Source organism: Gobius niger, assembly GCF_951799975.1.
Source record: "Gobius niger genome assembly, chromosome: 5".
Classification (NCBI taxonomy): domain Eukaryota; kingdom Metazoa; phylum Chordata; class Actinopteri; order Gobiiformes; family Gobiidae; genus Gobius; species Gobius niger.
Window position 1 is genome coordinate 13,408,791 of NC_136856.1, and position 13,019 is coordinate 13,421,809.

General features: G+C 40.9%; 1 protein-coding gene across 1 annotated transcript; it reads left to right on the plus strand.

Annotated features, from left to right (window-relative positions):
* Positions 1–263: 263 nt before the first annotated feature.
* mchr2b (melanin concentrating hormone receptor 2b) lies at positions 264–12,468 on the plus strand. The gene is made up of 2 exons (XM_079556675.1): positions 264–877; positions 11,096–12,468. The coding sequence occupies exons 1-2, from the start codon at positions 480–482 to the stop codon at positions 11,733–11,735; spliced, it is 1,038 nt and encodes a 345-aa protein (XP_079412801.1). The 5' UTR covers positions 264–479; the 3' UTR covers positions 11,736–12,468.
* The last annotated feature ends 551 nt before the right edge of the window (positions 12,469–13,019 follow it).

A 13,019-nucleotide genomic window follows, 5' to 3' on the forward strand; every position in this document is an offset into this window, starting at 1 on the left:
AACCATGTAGCGTTGTTTCATAAGAGGACTTTGACTCTGTTGTAACACACTGTTGAGCTTCATCCATCGGAGGGTGAGTAAGTGGCTGACATCTGAAGTGAGCCGTTCAAGTTGTTAACGCAGTGGGCGCACACCCCCTTTGCCTGCTGCTATTTGCTTTGCTTATCACATGAAACGGCAATTGCTCTTGAAAGGGAGGTTCTATGTCCATGTCCTGTGCAGCGCAGATGCGTCTGGCGAAGAGCAGCTCGGACGCGCAAGGGAGAGTTGAGTTATAATAGAGGGAGCGCACTACAGGCAGCGCACAAACTTGATTACAATCTGACCCGGCGTGTTTTTTGTACCTACTGAACACTGGCGAGCGCAGAGGACAAGGGGGACAGAGGAGTGGATTTGGCTCTTGGAGAACGCGCGACTTTGCTGGCCAACTTTGGAGAGCTCGCACCGGCTGTGGCGCGCGCCTGGCACAAGACGCGAACATGAACGACACGGAGATATTCTGCGCCAGCAACCAAACAGAGAACTTAAACGACTCGTCATGTGCCACCCGGTCCCCGTACAGCTTCATCGACATCACCACGTTCATGCACATCTTCCCGACCATCTACGGCATCCTGTGCTCCGTGGGGGTCATCGCCAACGGACTGGTCATTTACGCGGTGGTCGCGTGCAAGAAAAAGATGGTCTCGGACATCTACGTGTTGAACCTGGCCATCGCGGACATGCTGTTCCTGCTGGTCATGCCCTTTAACATCCACCAGCTGGTCCGGGACAGGCAGTGGGTCTTTGGAAACTTCATGTGCAAGGCGGTGGTGGTGGTGGACGTGAGCAACCAGTTCACCACCGTGGGCATCGTCACTGTGCTGTGCATTGACCGGTAAGACCCAGCGCACTGATGTGGAGTAAGGTTGTTTCTTTTAGGCCAGTTCCACACACTTTCAACTATACAGTATCATTAGCCCTTTCCTTGTGAATAATAGACATTACAATTATGTCATTTTCTACTTTATTGTTGCAGTGTTTTTCTGTTTATTTTTGAGATGCATCAGGATGTTTATTCCAGACAGCTCTGTAGACTGAAACACTAACAGATGGGAGGTATGAGAAAGGCTGCACAATCATGTACCGATGACTAATTAATGAGTGTAAATGAATGCTAAACAATGCATTATGTGCATTAAAATCTGCTGACAGGAAAACATTATGGAGCTCCAGCAGTGACAAGGTGATTGAGCTTAACAGACAGTAAACACCGGGTTGCCTGATGAGTATTTTCAGTGTTTTATAAAGAGTATGTTTTGTTCGACCATAATAGCAAAGTTGTTTTATAAGGGTGACGTTTTTCATTTTGGCACCCGCTGCTGCAGACATGTCACCCTCGCCTGTGTGAGTGTACTGTGAGTGAGTGAATAGTGGTGGTCGTTGGGGCTGATGCCACAGATTGGCAGCCGTTCCTCTCTCGATCTACCCCAGGGCAGCTGTGGTGTGTTGCATTTACCAAGCATGAAGTGAATGAATTACTGTTTATGCAACAATAATGGTTTAGCATAGCAGCCTGTATTGGTCACAGTAATGTTCCTCACACCAACTTCTCCTTCTCCTCCTATGTCCTAGAATGCTGGTTGCAGTTGTGATGGTTAAAGTCGTCACAATATCGGAGCACAAGTGGAAAGGCGGGAGCGGTTGAGTCTTGAATTTACTCGTATTGACAAATTGAAACCTTTATACTCTGAAGAATTAAAACATTTGAGGCAATTCTTCTTTAGAGTCTATAATAAAACTGTGATCTATTTGCTTTGACGCTTTAGTGAGCTCATTAAACAACATACCATACACATCATGAGGTCATTAGAGCCCGCCGTAATGTCTGTATGATTACACTGTGCCCTTCAGTAAAATAAAAATGTCAGCTATATTCAGAACATCCTGTATATAATTGAATGTGTAGGTCTAAGCACTGTTTCCTTCTGAGCTTTGTGCTTATGATCCGTCACCACTGCGCCTGGTCGGTCCCTGCAGTGTGTAGTGTATGTTATGGTGAGGAAAAGGCTGGAGACATTGAACAGTCATTTACACGGACGTCTCATGCTGATAAAGTGCCTTATGTGTTGCCTTTTCCATGGGGGTCACAGCACTGCGTCCAATGATCTGGCCATTCACCCTATTTTACTCACTCACAAGAACATTATAGCCATGCACAGTCATGATGATAAACAGTCAGGCTAAGATGTGTGAAATGCTGTGTAGTATAGAGGCTAAAAGAATGGCGTTAAAGTAAGGGTCAAATGCAGAAGACACATTGGACAGACATGTGCATAGCTTTAGGAGTTTAAGATGTGGCATGTAACGTTTTGGCTCAAAGAACAACCTTGTATATGTGTAAGACTTTTTTTTCCGCCAATAAATTTCTCCCAACAGTTGAAATTCACAGGATTTACAATGTGTTCACAGCTGTGGCTACTGTTAATTGTTACATTGATTTACGGCGTCTAGTCCCGATCATGAACCTGTATAAAGTGTGTGTGTGGAGTTGGTTTATGTCAGTGAGACAAATATTTCTTCCACACCAGCTCTTCAAGGTTGCGAAAATCCCCCCCATTTTTCATAGATTTCATTCTATTAGCACGTACAGTTTGAGAGTTATGCAATCATGCGGTTGAATTGACCACAAAGCCATTTTTTTAATCTATTAATCTATCATTTGGATTAATAATAATTCCACATGAAGGTCGTCAGCCAATAAATGACTGGAAATGGAATAGTACCATTGTGAATCAATCGCTGATAAGAAATAATCAAATGTGCCGGTTTGTAACGCTGCAAAAAAAACCAAGTCGACTGCGGTGTCCCAGTATGTGGAGAAAGCGAGCCTGTGAGAGCAGCATGACATGTAATATCCAACTCGCCTATTATCAGATGTTCCTGTCAGTAATCGGTTCAACTTCCTGGTGATGGGAACATTTTTTAATGACGTGGAAAATGAGATCTGGCCCAAGCGACATCGTTTTAACCAATAACGAACGTTTGAGGAGCTCAGATTATAGTCACGAAGCACAAGTGATGGACAATAGAGGAGAGAAAAGCTTCCTAATATAGTCAAATGGTTAAGGTGTTGGGTGGTTTTCAAGTGCTAAGGCCAAAACCATTCTGTGAGAAAGCCTTGTATGTGCTGAGGAAGGTTGACTGACCTGCACAAGGATTGCACAACACCTATTGGACGATTTGCATGAGGAGTCCATAAAATATCTATATGTGATTTGGTTTATGCAATCACTTTGGTGAAGCCAATTATAATAGACCTCGTTGTCTCAATCAAATCAGAGGCAATTTCGCACCCTCGGCAAGATTTAAATTTGCATTTATATTTCTGTGTGTTCCTCTAGCGCACATGCTTAAAGCCTTTTTCTTAACTTTCTTGACCCAAATAGCATTCTATGTTGTTTTTTCTGCTGTGTTTTTCCACCCCAATTCTTTTGGACACACTTTGGATATGGAAAGGGCTAGTTTTATTATGATTATATATTTAAAGAAAAAAAGCGGAACCTGTGCAATCATGAAACATGTGCATAACTGTTTCATGGGACTTGGAACCTCTACTTCTGAAGAACATTTACAAATTTTCACTGCGATGTTACACAGCTCCTGGAGGCATAGAAGGACCAGGGACGGGTCATTTGAAAGTTTGAAACACAAAAGATCACAAGTCTCTTTCAATTTCTGTTCTAAAGTTAGGGTTAAAAATACAGCTTTGCTTATTCAAACTAATAAAAATGTGATTGGGCAGTAAGTGGTACATAACATGAAGCAGACATAAGGCACTCAGCCATTCACAGGCTATAAAATAAACCTATAAGCATTTTTGGATAATACCAATGATAAAAATGGATTTGTGTTGGGCACTTTTAATCTGCAACAAGACTGCAGCAGCATTTTTCTTCTAGCGTGTCATTTATAGTATTACAACATTACACGATTATAGTACAACTTACTCAGCATTTCTTTGACTAATTTTTGCAAAATCACTGTCCAAGCACTGCAGCAAAGGACAAACTTCTATTGGACACATAAAAAACATCTAGTGAGAAAGAATAAACTCCAACGGTTGTAATAAGTCTTGTGACATACATTGTACCTGCAAAATTTGGTAAACAATGTGTAATAACTTGTACCTATGGGTTAGATACATGATGGAATAATATGTATTTGTACTTTACTCTAACTCAAGCCTTAACCTTAAGTCCTAACCCTAAGGGTCTTATGTCTTATTATGTACCTGCAAAGTACTAATACACATTATTCCATTGTGTATGTACTACAGAGATATAAGTTATTACAGTTTGTTACAAAGCAGATTTCATTGTACTACATTTTGTGTTGCCGATGTTTATGGTAAAAATAACATAAAATTGACTAATTTAACAAACTAAATACTTGATGCAGATTTGAGAATGCTAATAGTGATTTTAATATGTGTCCCCTTAGTCCAGCAGATAAGTAGAAAAATGACATTTTACTAAAACCCTCTCAAAAAATCTGTGTCCATGAAAAATTCTCAGATGACAAAAATAGTCTCATGTGCACATTGATGTATGGGATACAACTAGGTTCAGTAATCCACCTCGCCCATCATTCATCCAGTGCCATGTCCTGTGTGATCTGTGTACCATCTGCATAAGTACATGAGCCCCATTCCCTTGGCTCGGCTTTCCCGAGTTGGCACACCCAATCTTAACTATGTTTTACCAACTACTTGATATGAGCTATTATACAGCATTTGGGACACGACACGACACGACACGACACGACACGAAACGAAACGAAACGAAACGAAACGACAACTACAACTACAACTACAACTACAACTACAACTACAACTACAACTACAACTACAACTACAACTACAACTACAACTACAACTAGCACTAGTCTACTATTCTATAGAAAGTAAAGCTAAGTACAGCATTAATAAAGCAAGATTAGCTCACACTGAATCTCATTCAAAGAAAATTTGAGGAATTTTTAGGGATTATGGGGGCCATATTGGACTTTTTATATTATGCTTTAAGAAATATTTAGGGCCGGGACTTTTTCCGATTAATTACGATTAATTAATTACATAAGGTTTAGTGTGATTAAAAATATGAATCGAAATTAATCGCACTTAACTTTCAACACTTTCTTTTTGTCCTTGCTTAGGGAAAAACAACACGTAAAGCCAAAAACTATTTGACTGTCAAAGTTGTTTATTCACACAGTTAAGCGCCGACATGAACCTATTTAAAAAGATCATTCTCCAAAAAGTGTTTGTTCACACGTGAAATGTTCACACAGGCCTCACATCTCCACTTCAGATGAGTTCAAATGCAGGAAAATACAAAGAAGCATCTAAAATGTACCTCTAAAAAATAAATACAACCCCTAAATAAATGATGCTTAATGCGATTAATTGCGATTAATTAATTACAAAGGCCTTGATTAAAATGTTTTAATCGAGTCCCACCAGTAGAAATATTAAACACAAATCCTTTCACCTTTGCTTGTTGACTCTCCCTTAGATATGTAAAGCCATATCAAATGCATAAACTAATGATCGGAGACATCAAAACTGGAAAATATTGAAATTTTGAGAGACACCCAGCCATTTTCTAAATTTGGCTGATGAAGAAGATAGACTATATGCCAAATGTCCTGCTTGTTTGACCAACTGAACGATTGTGGTGGAACACAGTGTAGCACTTTTTCATCCTGACTCTGTGTCATCTCATTTCATGCAGCTTTGTACTTGTCAGACATTTCTCTTTTTCCCAGTCGGACCCACAGATGTGACAGCAGCATGTATACGTTTGATATAGACGTGATATCTTGCTGCACCTTTCATTTCCACTTTGAGCTATCTGTGCATTTGTTGGTGTCCAGGAGGATTGCAACGTGACAGTTTATCTGCCAAGATATTTCCTTATTATCATAGAAAGCACAGCCAACTCAATAACTTAGAAAACCCTGACAAGTTTCATTGCAGAAACTTTTCTACAGTCTGTTGGCTTGAAGCGTCCTTTTCTTATTTATAACTTTGACCACAACCTGTGTGTTGATTTATGTTGATTGGCCCCACTTTCATACTAATAGTGCATTAATCTGTCGTGGAAGTTGCGGTCCAGTTAATGTCGGCGATCGCATACACAAACGTTTTGAGTTATGGCCGAGCGAGTGGGAATCCGAGCAATGTGATGTGACTGGCATATGGAGACAATAATACACTTTGTCAAACCGGCTTAAAGACAAAAAACCTACTTTTCAAAAACAGAACCTTTTTGACCTGACTTTACTTTACTCAGGGGCTTTAATTCCAGTGTCAAGTAGCAGTCGACCGCAATGGAAGAAGTACTTGCCAAAATGATTCTGATACTACTGAATCTATGACACTGAATCTATGTATTGTTTCAAAACAGCTTTACTGACAGAATAAATGTTGAAATTATGAATGTAGAAGGATGGAGCTGGCTATGTAATGGAAGTAGAATTAGCGATCACAATAAACGTGCAAATGTCTACACCCATTTTCTCAATGAAAATTATTTATGTTGCACTTTACATTTCAACGAAACCTCAAAGTGCTACAACAGAAGAATAAAGTCAGATAAAAACAAAAAGAACATTCACATAGTAAAACAAAGCAGCAAACAAACAAATTAGTCTGAATAGGCCTTTTTAAATAGGCAGTCTCACCAAGGCAGTCTCTGTGCTGTGTACTGACCGAAAACCGGATTGGAATTTTTGGTACAGATTATGTGTTTGAAGATAATGATGAAGCTGAGCTGCAACAGCCTTCTCCAGGACCTTGGATAAAAACGGTAGGTTGGATATTGGGTGGTAGTTTGCCAGATTTTCAGGATCTAATGAGGGTTTTTTCAATTGGGGATGACTGACAGCAGTTTTAAGAGCAGGCGGGACTTCACCAGATTTTAATGAATGATTTATTACAGCAGTAATTAATGGACTGATGGCGGGGATATTGGCTTTTTTTAGTGGAGTTGGCAGTGGATCCAGGGAGCATGTAGAGGCCCTCATGTTCATCATGATGCCCTCTACCTCTGTCTGTGTAATACTGTGAAATCTAGAGAATGTGGACAGTGGCTCCAAAAGCATATTTCCTGGATGAAGGGGGTCAAAGCAGGAAAGGTAGAAAGCAGGAAAGGTAGAAACTACAAGTTTCAATGGTTGAAACTTGACATGCATCAGTCCAGAGCAAAGAGATTGATATGACTTTATGGGTTTTGATTGATTAAACATGACACTTAAAGATTTTACAGAGTGACAGTACGATTTTCAAGCCATCGAGCTCACATCCCGCTTCAGTCACACCAGCAAAGTTATTACAAAGTGGCTGTTCATTCACAGACTGAACTCGCAGATGAACAAGCAGATAAATTAAAAACACAAGCTCCAGCAGAAAAAAGAGTAAATGTACAAAAGTGTGGGTGAGAAAAGCCACCACATAAGAATCTAATTTAGCCAATTGCTTTAGCTCAGTGGGGTATAGTAGTGACGCAGGAACACGGGTTCATTATTCTGCTCCATTGAAGTCAAAGCAAAGAGTATTTAGGAACTGGACGGGCTCTTCAGAATCAGATTAGTCATTACAGTGTTTCAAATGTTTTCGTATGATTTAGGAATTCACGGACAGCCCCTGGTTATTTTGTACCGGAGGTAGAAACCTGCTAATTATTGATGGTAATTATCTGCAGTGGAGGCGGCAGGAAGGTGGACCTCAATGGCCTCTTTTGGATTTAAAAAATGCTATTGTTGCCTGCCAATACAGTTGTTCCAAGTATTCCAAAACTCAATTATATTTGTCCAAACATACACTGTACGTACATGGATTTCACTCTTTTACTTTCATGGGGACAAAACCTCATCCAAAACAGGCTACAGCTGCTTTGCTGCTTCCTTTGCTGTTGCTTGAATGGTAAATGGTAAATGGACTCAACTTAAATAGCGCTTTTTCAATCAATCGATCAAAGTTTATTTATATAGCACTTCACAACAACACCAGGAGGACCAGGACGTGCTTCACAGAAAGATAAAAATTTTTTTTTTTTAAAAACACCAAATGATTACAACCTAGACACAATTCAGTGTGCTCTAAGTATTAAAAGCAAGTTTGAAAAGATGAGTCTTTAATCTGGATTTAAAAAGGGACAGGTCCGTGAGAACACACAGACTGAAGGGCAGGCTGTTCCACAGTTTAGGCGCGGAAAACTTTAGGTTTTGGCCCAAAGAGCTTTACAGTAAGGAACCAGTCACCCATTCACTCTCATTCACACACCAATGTACACAGACACTGGAGGCAAGTAGGGTGAAGTGTCTTGCCCAAGGACACAACGACAATGTGTATTTGTCTTATACAAGAGCTCATTTACACTATCGCACATCGGTACTTTCTTCTTTTTTTCACCATATGAAGTGCTTCCATTTGCCTTCTATGTGGTCGCTCTCATTATAAAGTTCAAAAGAGGAAGGGCACATTTCTATGTGACGGTTGCCTGAGGTATATTTTCTTTGGCAATGAACGTTTTACAGCAAACAGTTGTAGATATTACAAACTAAAACCTTAAAGCCTTTTCTTAATAAATGTATCACTTTGTGGAACATAGTGTTAAATGGTCTGGTCAACTACTGTCACAAGTATGTAGCACTCTCCTCCAAGGTTAACTCTACAATTTGAGAGGGATTTATTCATTTCAACCTCACCTGCTGAATATTTTTCTTTCAAAGTGAGACGGTTTCTTCAGAAAGAAACGTCTGTGTAAGGACATTTCTCCACAAACAGAGCTCTGATTAGATACATTTCTAAGCTAATTCTCATAATTCATGTTTTGATCATATTCGTGCTTAGTATTCTGTGTATTTGCTATTTTCCAATTGAATTTGTGTTTTCACCGGAAACACTGGAACAGACGAATAGCAGTTTACCAAGCACATTTCTACAGTGGGTGCCCATGAAGTGTGTGCAGCAAATTCAGGGATTAAATAATGAAGCTGCACAGAAGTTAGAAATGTCTCTGATGCATTCAAACCAAGAACGGATTTCACTACATCAAAGTCAAAGGATAGAATTTGACTCTTGGTTTCCAGCTCATCAATCGAGAATGTCAGCACCCTGCTAAAGTATCACTACACAACTGCTTTGAATCATCATTTAACCAACCATGCAGTAGCTCTCATTACAGAAACTAACCTCCTTAGCATCAAGAAAATATAACATTATGTTCTTATTATTGGGGATTCTATACTTTGAGGTGCACAAGCCAGATTTGCTGGATTTATGAACAAAAGCACTGCATGGAACTGCTACTTGGTATCTGTCTGAAGTACTTTAGCCATACACACACCAGAAAACAGAGATCCACTGATAAACACCGAGCTTACTCAGAAAACCAGAGACATCCAAAACCTTCCTTTTCACAAATGCTAATAGCTCCTAAATTACTGATATAGACTCTTCATACTGTTAATGTTACACATCTTTGGGTGTTTTGAATCATTCTATAAGAATCAAAGTTTTTTCTTTTTGTTGCAATCTGAGACTGAGGCAGCAGTCTGAGCAGAGATGCCCCAGACTTCCCTATCCACGTACACGTCCTCCAGCTCCTCTGGGGGGACCCCGAGGCGGCACCAGCCCAATTTAGAGACATAGTCCCTCCATTGTGTCCTGGGTCTTCCCTGAGGCCTCCTTCCAAAAGGACATTCACAGAAGAGCTCCCAAGAGAGGTGACCAGGAGGCATCCAAAATAGATGCCCGAGCCACTTCAGCTGTCTCCTCTCGATGTGCTCCTCACCCTTTCTCTGAGGGTCCAGCAACCCTGCAAAGTAAACTTATTTTGACCGCTTGTATCCGCGATCCTGTCCTTTTGGTCATGAACCTGATCTCAAAACCATAGGTGAAGGTAGGAATGACAGGAAAATCGAGAGCTTCAATACTACAGTCCAATAAAACTAACATCGCTGTACCGACCCGTTAGTTAATCAACGTCATGGTCCATGATATAAATCTATCAAAAAGGGTTTTATGAACTGCTCTTAGTATGGCCCGTCACCTAGGACCTGTTTGCCATGGGCGACCTATACCAGGGGCACAATGCCCCAGACAACGTAGCTCCTAGGATAATTCGGGCGCTCAAACAACCCCACCACGATAAGATGGCAGTTCCTGGAGAGAAAGTGTAGTGTCTAAATCAGATTTAGAAAGACTAATCCATGCTTTTGCCTCCAGCAGGTCAGACAACGGTAACAGCCTGCTCACTGGCCTCTCAAAACAAGCTTTAGCTGCAATATATACAAGAACCAGGGAATACAACCACATTAGTCCAGTGCTCAGGTCTCTGCTTCGGCTTCCTATTGCTAGAGAATAAACCCTGAAATAGCTCTGCTTGTCTACAAGTCTTTTCATGGTCAATCACCAAAATATATAGCTGACATGCAAGAGCATATGAGTGGTTCCTAGAGTATGGACAAAACATGGTGAGGCTGTTGTTAAGTTTTTTGCAGCAAGAGTTTCACGGAGGAAGAGCGGCAGGCTTCAGCTCTGACTGTGTTCAAAGTCCAGGCTGAAAACATTGTACCTACAGTATATGGAAATTATACATTAAGTATTTTATCCATGAATTTGTGTGTGTTTTGAAGTTACTGTGAGCCACATTGAGCATTGGCTAGGCAAACTTCTAGATAGATAGTCTAGATAGATAAACTGATAAATTCAACTTCATCACCATCTTATGCAATCCTTTTTCAAAGTTTTTACTTCCCTCATCAAAAGCAAACCAGGTGGTAATTTTATAGACAGAATTCAGAAGTGTCCTACACACTTTCAAAGCCGCTCTACACTCAAACTGTGTTTATTAAGGTGCCTTTGATTTGTTAACATGTCATTGGCTAAAAATGATGGCTTCTGTCTTGGTTAATTCCAAGCAACACACAAGATGCTCAGTATAACTCATCATGTGTCTTTTTCATTCACACGCGTAACATTAACATAAAATATCAACGGTATGGCACTGACAAACCGAATTTACTAAAGCTACAATGTCTCTTGCAGGTACATAGCGATAGTCCATCCCACGTCGGAGCGGAGGACCATCCAGTGGACCATCATCATAAACCTGCTGGTATGGGTGGGCAGCTTCCTCCTCACTGTCCCGGTCATGCTTTACGCCAAAGTGGAGAAACGGCAGAGCTTGGAGGTGTGCATGATGTACCTGGACGGCCCCGAGGACATGTACTGGTACACGCTCTACCAGTCCATCCTGGGCTTCATCATCCCCCTCATCATCATTAGCACCTTCTACTCCCTCACCCTCTACCACGTCTTCAGCTCCATCCGCCGGGTCAAGCGCAAGCAGTCGGTTTGGGCCAAACGGGCCACCAAAATGGTTCTCATGGTCATCGCCTTGTTCCTCGTCTGCTGGTCTCCCTACCACGTGATTCAGGTGGTCAATCTGAGCAACAACACGCCGACGATCCCCTTCATATACGCCTACAACATCAGCATCTGCCTCAGCTACTCCCACAGCTGCATCAATCCGCTGATGCTGCTCATTTTCGCGCAAAATTATCGCGAGCGTCTTTGCAAGAGGAACGTCCAGCACAGCTCTCAGCACTCATCCAAAGTCACTGTGGTCAAAATGGAAGGGTCGAGCGTGAACAATGACCCCAACCATCGCTGCACGGTCATATGAACGCACTGTAGCGCTCGTGTGAAGACGACGCATTCAGCTACTTTTCTATCAAACTACATTGGAAGCCTTAGCATATATGGGCCTCTGAATTGGTTTTGCACCAGACATGCTATGTTTGTGCTTTATCTGGAAAAACTGAGGGAATATTCAATGTATACAAAGATTAAAGGAACTCAGAAACTGCTCATGGGCAAAGGACGATTTTGTAGCCAATATTGGCAAGATGCTGATGTCACGCTATGGTCAGTGTCGACTTTGAAGTGCTTTCTGTAACATTTTTAGTCACAATCATTTGGTTTGAACTGAAATACCAAGTCAGACACTACAGTATGTTGTTTGTGGCCTGTAGACTTTGAATAATGTTTGATGAATGGCTCGGCTAGATACACGCCTCGGGTCGCAATCTCCAGCTGATTTGAGCAGTTGATTTAGCTGCTAACTGAAGTCCCATGACATGCGGGTCACGGAGTTCTAAGTGGGACAAGCAGAAGCAAATAGTTTATCATTGGCCTCAATTGCTCTGAATTAACTGTCTATGGGTGTCCTGTGTTTAGTCTTTCAAACAGCTGCCACAAATGTAAGTCGATACCACAAAGAAGACTATTGATGTCACAAAACTATATCCCAATATAGTACACAAGCAACGTGTATTGCCTTTTGCTCGCCTCACTGCATTGTCACCTGACAGAGTGGTCGTCCAAGTACAACAACTAAACCACAGCCAAAGATCAGGACTAAATCTGGTCTAAAAAATGGGCTACAATAGACCTGAACGTGGACTAACTTATCCAAAACATGGTGAAAATCCACAATACTAAAGCAAAAATGTAAGTGTTAAAATGAAATCTAAAAACCAACAAAAGAAGTACAATCGAGAACCACTGACCAAGGTCATTTTTTAAGATTTAAGATCAGGGGGAAATTAAAAAGCATTTCCCAGCCCTCATTAAAAACTGATTCAAGGAGGCTGTTTGATTTGTCACACCCTGGTTGGTGCCAAAAAACGTTTTAATTTTTTTATTCTAAAGACAATCTTTATTCTGATTATTGTCCTTGACTTTTCCTGGGTGGTGTCCCTACAGCTAAAACATGCCTCGTTGTAGAAATTAACCCAGGAACCCTTTAATCCCCCATCATTTATTTATCCTATTTTTAAGCACTTGATCTTTTTAAGATCAAGTGCTTAAAAAGTATTTCAAGTACAAAAAAATGTACTTTAAGTTGTGCTGTCTTGTTAAATAGTATGTGTTGCTGTTTATTGGTTGATTTACACTTCAGAAAAGA